This window comes from Streptopelia decaocto (genome assembly GCF_964273445.1).
Source record: "Streptopelia decaocto genome assembly, contig: HAP1_SCAFFOLD_2405, whole genome shotgun sequence".
Taxonomy (NCBI): Eukaryota; Metazoa; Chordata; class Aves; order Columbiformes; family Columbidae; genus Streptopelia; species Streptopelia decaocto.
In genome coordinates this window covers 1-7662 of record NW_028115637.1, presented here as the reverse complement: position 1 = coordinate 7662, position 7662 = coordinate 1, and the positions used below count along the sequence as shown (strand labels likewise).

Here is a 7662-nt window from a genome sequence, read left to right as displayed (position 1 = left end):
GGCCGGGGGGGGGGTGGGGGTGGGGGCGGTTCTGCTGCTCTGGGGATCATGGCCCCTTTAAACTGCTGTAGCCCCGCCCCCCACCGAGGGGCGGGGTCCCGAAGCCCCTCCCACGGGCCCCACCCCCTCGGCGGGTGGGGGAGGGGCTAAATGTTGGCCCCACCCCCCCCTCCGGCCCCGCCCCCACTGGATTTTCCAGGTTCTACATTAAAATCTTTCCAGAAAGAGCCGTTGACTGTGACCAGTGTTCCCAGTACAGACCAGTACGGACCAGTACGGACCCCAGTGTTCCCAGTACAGACCAGTACGGACCCCAGTGTTCCCAGTACAGACCAGTACAGACCCCAGTGTTCCCAGTATAGACCAGTACAGACCAGTACGGACCCCAGTGTTCCCAGTACAGACCAGTACGGACCCCAGTGTTCCCAGTATAGACCAGTATGGACCCCAGTGTTCCCAGTACAGACCAGTACAGACCCCAGTGTTCCCAGTATAGACCAGTACGGACCCCAGTGTTCCCAGTATAGACCCCAGTATTCCCAGTACAGACCAGTACGGACCCCAGTGCTCCCAGTACAGACCAGTGTTCCCAGTACTCCCAGTATAAACCAGTGCTCCCAGTTCAGCCCAGCGCACGCAGCCGCTCTAGTAAAATACCTTTATTGCAAAGTGGCCGGGCCCCCCGTGCCCCCCCGGGTGCCCCCCAGCCCAGCAGGGGGCGCTGCGGCTCCCGCCGCTCAGCGGGGTGGGGCGTGGCCAGCAGCGGGGGGGCGTGGCCTCGGGGTGTGGGCGTGGCCAGGCCGGATCAGAGGGGGCGGGGCCCGGCCGGGCTGGAGCGGCGGAGGGGGGCGGGGCCGCACGGGGGCAGGGGGCGGGGCCGGGCGCAGGAGGGGCGGGGGCTGCGGGGGGCGCGAGGGGGAGGCTGGAAGGGGCGGGGCCGGTGGAGGGGGCGGGGCCGCGTTGGTGGGCGGGGCCAGAGGCAGGCGGGAAAACCCTGTGATCTGCACCTGCAGGAAGAACAGCGGCGTGGGGGCGGGGCCAGAGTGGGGGCGGGGCCAGAGTGGGGGCGGGGCTGGGACCAGGACTAAGGCCACACCCAGGACTGAGACCAGACCTGGGGCTGGGACCAGGACGAAGCCTGGACCTGAGACTAGACCTGGGACTGGAACTAAGCCCAGGCCTGGGACCAGGACTGAGACCAGACCTGAGACTAGGACCAGGACTAAGGTCAGACATTGGGCTGGGACCAGGACTGACACCAGAATTGGGACCAGGACTAAGGCCAGACCCAAACTGGGACCAGGACTGAGACTAGATGTGGGGCTGGAACCAGGACTAAGCCCAGACCTAGGCCTGGGACCAGGACTGAGACCAGACCCGGGACTAGGACCAGGACTAAGGCCAGACCCAGGACTGGGATCAAGACTGAGACCAGACCTGGGGCTGAGACCACAACTGAGACCAGGACTAAGAACAGATCCAGGACTGGGACCGGGACTAAGCCCGGAACTGGGACCAGGACTGAGACCAGACCCAAGACTGGAAACAGGACTGAGACTAGATGTGGGGCTGGGACCAGGACTAAGATCAGACCTGTGACTAGGACCAGGACTAAGCCCAGACCTAGGACTGAGACCAGACCCAAGACTGGGACATGGACTAAGCCCAGATGTGGGGCTGGGAGCAGGACTAAGGCCAGATCCAAGACTGGGACCAGGACTAAGACCGGACCTGGGACTGGGACCAGGACTGAGACCAGACCCAGGACTGGGACCAGAACTAAGACCAGACCTGGGACTGGGATCAGGACTAAGCCCAGAACTGGGACCAGGACTAAGCCCAGAACCGGGGCTGGGACCAGGACTGAGACCAGAACTGGGACTAGGACCAGGCCTAAGGCCAGACCCAAGACTGACTGGGCCAAGATCTGGGACTGGGCCCAGGCCTAAGCCCAGCTTAAGACCACTCACCTCTTCCTCCTCCTCCTCCTCCTCCCCGGGGCGTGGCCGCGCTTGGTCCCGCCCCCGGCGGCGCCGGGCGGCGCCCAGCAGGAAGCTCCGCCCCCTCGTTGGCGACCCAGGTGGGACGTCACGTGCGCAGCGCCGGAGGGCTGCGGGTTAATTATAATGAGCGCTAACGAACATGAGCCCTTAACGAGGTTAATCCGGGGTGGGGGGTGTCTCACCCTGCACCGCCAGCAGCTGCTCGTCCGTGGTCCAGCGGGACCCCAATTTGCCCTGTTGGGGGGAACCGAGGGGGGGGTGACGTGGGGCAGGGACCCCCCGGGACCCCCATGTCCCCCCAGACCCACCTCTGGGGGGCGCAGCCCGTCCAGCCCCCCCGCCAGCGCCACCTTCAGGCCGCTGTTGATCTGCTTGATCCGCTGCACCTTTTTGGGGGGACACACACACCCCAGGGTCACCCCACAGCGCAATGGGGGGCACCCTATAGATTTGGGGGGGGTGTTTTCTTTTTGGGGGGGGGGGGGGGGCTGTTTTACCTGCCGTTTGAGGGACACCAGCTGACAATCCAGCTGCTGCAGGGCCAGCGCCCCCAAATCCGGGTTGGCGGTGACACCGGCAACGTCCTCCCGGCTCAACCGCATCCCCCGGGGGGGGCGGCGCCGCTGCCGCGGGGGGGGGTGGTGCTGCCGGAACGGCCCCTCCTTCCGCGCGCCGCTTTTGGGGCAAAAACCCTGAAATCCGTTAATATAGATTTTGGGGGGGGGGGGTCACCACAAAGTGACACCCCCTGCACCCCCCCCCGCCGCAAACCTCTTTGGTGGGGTCCAGGACTTCCAGCTCCCTCTGGGGGGGGTCGTCGGGGTCGTCGTTGCTATGGAAACGGGGGTGAAAAGGGGGGGTTTTTGGGGGTGTCGCGGTGTTGGGGGGGGGCGGGGGGGTCACCTGTCTCTGCGGCAGAGGGGGCGCCGGGCCTGCCGGTCCATGACGCTGGTCCGGCTCCGGGTTTTCTTCCAGGTGTAATAGTACTTGACCAGGCTGGAGATCAGCTTGTCGGGGAGCTGGGGGGGGAAAGGGTGGGTTTTGGGGGGGGGGCACCCCTGGGAATGAGGGGGGGACCCCTGGGAATGGGGGGGACCCCTGGGAATGAGGGGGAGCCCTTTAAGAACCATTAAGAATAGAGGGGGGTGACCCCTTAGAAATAAGAGGATGGGGAATGGGGAAGGAACCATTGGAATAGATGGGGGGGGACACCCCTAAAAATGGGGGAGGAGCCGGGGGGGAAGGGCAGGGTGCATTTTGGGGGGGTTTGGGGGGGCTTTGGGGGTGCACTGGGGGTGCATTTCAAAGGGTGTGTTTGGGGGTGCATTTTGGGGGGGTCAGCGGTGCATTTTGGGGGGGGTTGGGGGGGTTGGTGCATTTTGGGGGGGTTACAGGGTGCATTTTGGGGGTGTGTTTGGAGGTGCAATTAGGGGTGCAGTTGGGGGGTTTGGGGGTGCAGTTGGGGGGTGCAATTGGAAGGGTTTGGTGGAGTGTTTGGGGGAATTTGGGGGTGAAATTGGAAGGGGTTTGGGGGGGTTTGGGGTGCAGTGGGGGGTCTGGGGGGGTCTCCCCATCTGCTGGATGCGGGAGAAGCTCTTGCCGTGGAAGGGGAACAAGATGCACTTTGGGGGTGCATTTGGGGGTCTGTTTGTTTGGGGGTGTGTTTGGGGGTGCAGTGAAGGGGTTTGGGGTGCAGTGGGGGGTCTGGGGGTGCAGGGGGGGGTCTGGGGGGGTCTCCCCATCTGCTGGATGTGGTGGAAGCTCTTGCCGTGGAAGGGGAACAAGATGCATTTGGGGGTGTGTTTGAGGATCCATTTGGGGCTGCGTTTAGGGATGTGTTTGGGGGTGCATTTGGGGGTCTGGGGGTGCAGGGGGTCTCCCCATCTGCTGGATGTGGGAGAAGCTCTTGCCGTGGAAGGGGAACAAGATGCATTTGGGGGTATGTTTGAGGATCCATTTGGGGATGCAGTGGGGGGTCTGGGGGTGCAGTGAAGGGGTTTGGGGTGCAGTGGGGGGGTCTGGGGGTACAGTGGGGGGGTCTGGGGGTGCAGGGATCTCCCCATCTGCTGGATGCGGCGGAAGCTCTTGCCGTGGATGGGGAACGGGATGCATTTGGAGATGTGTTTGGGGATGCAGTGGTTGGTTTGGGGTGCAGTGGGGGGTCTGGGGGTGCAGTGGGGGGTCTGGGGCGCAGTGGGGGGTCTGGGGGTGCAGTGGGGGGTCTGGGGGGGTCTCCCCATCTGCTGGATGCAGGAGAAGCTCTTGCCGTGGAAGGGGAACAAGATGCATTTGGGGATGTGTTTGAGGATCCATTTGGGGCTGTGTTTAGGGATGTGTTTGGGGATGCACTGAAGGGGTTTGGGGTGCAGTGGGGGGTCTGGGGGTGCAGTGGGGGGTCTGGGGGTGCAGTGGGGGGTCTGGGGGCGCAGTGGGGGGCCTGGGGGTGCAGTGGGGGGTCTGGGGGGGATCTCCCCATCTGCTGGATGCGGGAGAAGCTCTTGCCGTGGAAGGGGAACAAGATGCACTTTGGGGATGCATTTGGGGATGCGTTTGGGGGTGCAGGGGGGGGTCTGGGGGTGCAGTGGGGGGTCTGGGGGTGCAGTGGGGGGTCTGGGGGTGCAGGGGGTGGGTCCGGGGGTGCAGGGGGTCTCCCCATCTGCTGGATGTGGGAGAAGCTCTTGCCGTGGAAGGGGAACAAGATGTGTTTGGGGTTATGTTTGAGGATCCATTTGGGGGTGCAGTGGGGGGTCTAGGGGTGCAGTGAAGAGGTTTGGGGTGCAGTGGGGGGGTCTGGGGGTGCAGGGGGTCTCCCCATCTGCTGGATGCGGGAGAAGCTCTTGCCGTGGAAGGGGAACAAGATGCATTTGGGGGTGTGTTTGAGGATCCATTTGGGGATCCATTTGGGGCTGTGTTTAGGGATGTGTCTGGGGATGCAGTGAAGGGGTTTGGGGTGCAGTGGGGGGTCTGGGGGTGCAGGGGGGTCCGGGGGGGTCTCACCATCTGCTGGATGTGGGAGAAGCTCTTGCCGTGGAAGGGGAACAAGATGTGTTTGGGGATGTGTTTGGGGATGCAGTGAAGGGGTTTGGGGTGCAGTGGGGGGTCTGGGGGTGCCGTGGGGGGTCTGGGGGTGCAGTGGGGGGTCTGGGGGTGCCGTGGGGGGTCTGGGGGTGCAGTGGGGGGTCTGGGGGTGCAGTGGGGGGTCTGGGGGGGTCTCCCCATCTGCTGGATGCGGGAGAAGCTCTTGCCGTGGAAGGGGAACAGGATGCACTTTGGGGGTGCATTTGGGGGTCTGTTTGTTTGGGGTGTGTTTGGGGTGCAGTGGGGGGTCTGGGGGTGCAGGGGGGGGTCTGGGGGGGTCTCACCATCTGCTGGATGTGGTGGAAGCTCTTGCCGTGGAAGGGGAACAAGATGCATTTGGGGATGTGTTTGAGGATCCATTTGGGGCTGTGTTTAGGGATGTGTTTGGGGGTGCATTGGGGGGTCTGGGGGTGCATTTGGGGGTCTGGGGGTGCAGGGTGGGGTCTGGGGGTGCAGGGGGTGGGTCCGGGGGTGCAGGGGGTCTCCCCATCTGCTGGATGCGGCGGAAGCTCTTGCCGTGGATGGGGAACGGGATGCATTTGGAGATGTGTTTGGGGATGCAGTGGTTGGTTTGGGGGTGCAGTGAAGGGGTTTGGGGTGCAGTGGGGGGTCTGGGGCGCAGTGGGGGGTCCGGGGGTGCAGTGGGGGGTCCGGGGGGGTCTCCCCATCTGCTGGATGCGGGAGAAGCTCTTGCCGTGGAAGGGGAACAAGATGCACTTTGGGGGTGCATTTGGGGGTCTGTTTGTTTGGGGGTGTGTTTGGGGGTGCAGTGAAGGGGTTTGGGGTGCAGTGGGGGGTCTGGGGGCGCAGTGGGGGGTCTGGGGGGGTCTCACCATCTGCTGGATGCAGGAGAAGCTCTTGCCGTGGAAGGGGAACAAGATGCATTTGGGGATGTGTTTGAGGATCCATTTGGGGCTGTGTTTAGGGATGTGTTTGGGGGTGCAGTGGGGGGTCTGGGGGTGCAGGGGGTGGGTCCGGGGGTGCAGGGGTCTCACCATCTGCTGGATGTGGGAGAAGCTCTTGCCGTGGAAGGGGAACAAGATGTGTTTGGGGTTATGTTTGAGGATCCATTTGGGGGTGCAGTGGGGGGTCTGGGGGTGCAGTGAAGAGGTTTGGGGTGCAGTGGGGGGGTCTGGGGATACAGTGGGGGGGTCTGGAGGTGCAGGGATCTCCCCATCTGCTGGATGCGGCGGAAGCTCTTGCCGTGGATGGGGAACGGGATGCATTTGGAGATGTGTTTGGGGATGCAGTGGTTGGTTTGGGGATGCAGTGAAGGGGTTTGGGGTGCAGTGAAGGGGTTTGGGGTGCATTGGGGGGTCCGGGGGTGCAGTGGGGGGTCCGGGGGTCTCCCCATCTGCTGGATGCAGGAGAAGCTCTTGCCGTGGAAGGGGAACAAGATGCACTTTGGGGGTGCATTTGGGGGTCTGTTTGTTTGGGGGTGTGTTTGGGGGTGCAGTGAAGGGGTTTGGGGTGCAGTGGGGGGTCTGGGGGTGCAGGGGGGGTCCGGGGTGGTCTCCCCATCTGCTGGATGCGGGAGAAGCTCTTGCCGTGGAAGGGGAACAAGATGCATTTGGGGGTGTGTTTGAGGATCCATTTGGGGCTGTGTTTAGGGATGTGTTTGGGGGTGCATTGGGGGGTCTGGGGGTGCATTTGGGGGTCTGGGGGTGCAGGGGGTGGGTCCGGGGGTGCAGGGGGTCTCCCCATCTGCTGGATGTGGGAGAAGCTCTTGCCGTGGAAGGGGAACAAGATGTGTTTGGGGTTATGTTTGAGGATCCATTTGGGGGTGCAGTGGGGGGTCTGGGGGTGCAGTGAAGAGGTTTGGGGTGCAGTGGGGGGGTCCGGGGGTGCAGGGATCTCCCCATCTGCTGGATGCGGCGGAAGCTCTTGCCGTGGATGGGGAACGGGATGCATTTGGAGATGTGTTTGGGGATGCAGTGGTTGGTTTGGGGATGCAGTGAAGGGGTTTGGGGCGCAGTGGGGGGTCTGGGGGTGCAGTGGGGGGCCTGGGGGCGCAGTGGGGGGTCCGGGGGTCTCACCATCTGCTGGATGCGGCGGAAGCTCTTGCCGTGGAAGGGGAACGGGATGCACTTTGGGGGTGCATTTGGGGCTGTGTTTAGGGATGTGTCTGGGGATGCAGTGAAGGGGTTTGGGGTGCAGTGGGGGGTCTGGGGTGCCGTGGGGGGTCTGGGGGTGCAGTGGGGGGTCTGGGGGTGCAGGGGGGGGTCCGGGGGTCTCACCATCTGCTGGATGCGGCGGAAGCTCTTGCCGTGGCAGCGGAAGGCCTGCTCGAACAGCACCTTGTCCTCCAGCGTCCACTCGTCGGGGAAGGGGGTGAAGTTGCCCAGGTCGGCCAGAGACTTGTCCACGTCGTGTTTGTGCCACAGCAGCATCCCCAGCGCCTGGGGGGGGGGTTGGGGGCAATTGGGGGGGTTTGGGGGGCATTTGGGTGGGTTGGGGGGCAATTGGAGGGTTTGGGGGGCAATTGGAGGGGTTTGGGTTGCAATTGGGGGGGTTCAGGGGGCAATTGGAGGGTTTGGGGGGCATTTGGGGGGGGTTTGGGGGGCATTTGGGGGGGTTTGGG

General features: G+C 64.0%; 1 protein-coding gene across 1 annotated transcript; it reads right to left on the bottom strand.

The window, feature by feature from the left end:
* Window positions 1-669: 669 nt before the first annotated feature.
* LOC309452685 (REST corepressor 2-like) lies at window positions 670-7480 on the bottom strand (the record flags this gene model as incomplete). Its single annotated transcript, XM_082077332.1, has 8 exons — window positions 670-1007; window positions 1971-2110; window positions 2186-2237; window positions 2312-2389; window positions 2501-2695; window positions 2775-2835; window positions 2907-3022; window positions 7319-7480. Coding segments are annotated over 8 exons (1074 nt in total), but the record flags the coding sequence as incomplete, so codon positions are not given.
* Between the last annotated feature and the right edge of the window lie 182 nt (window positions 7481-7662).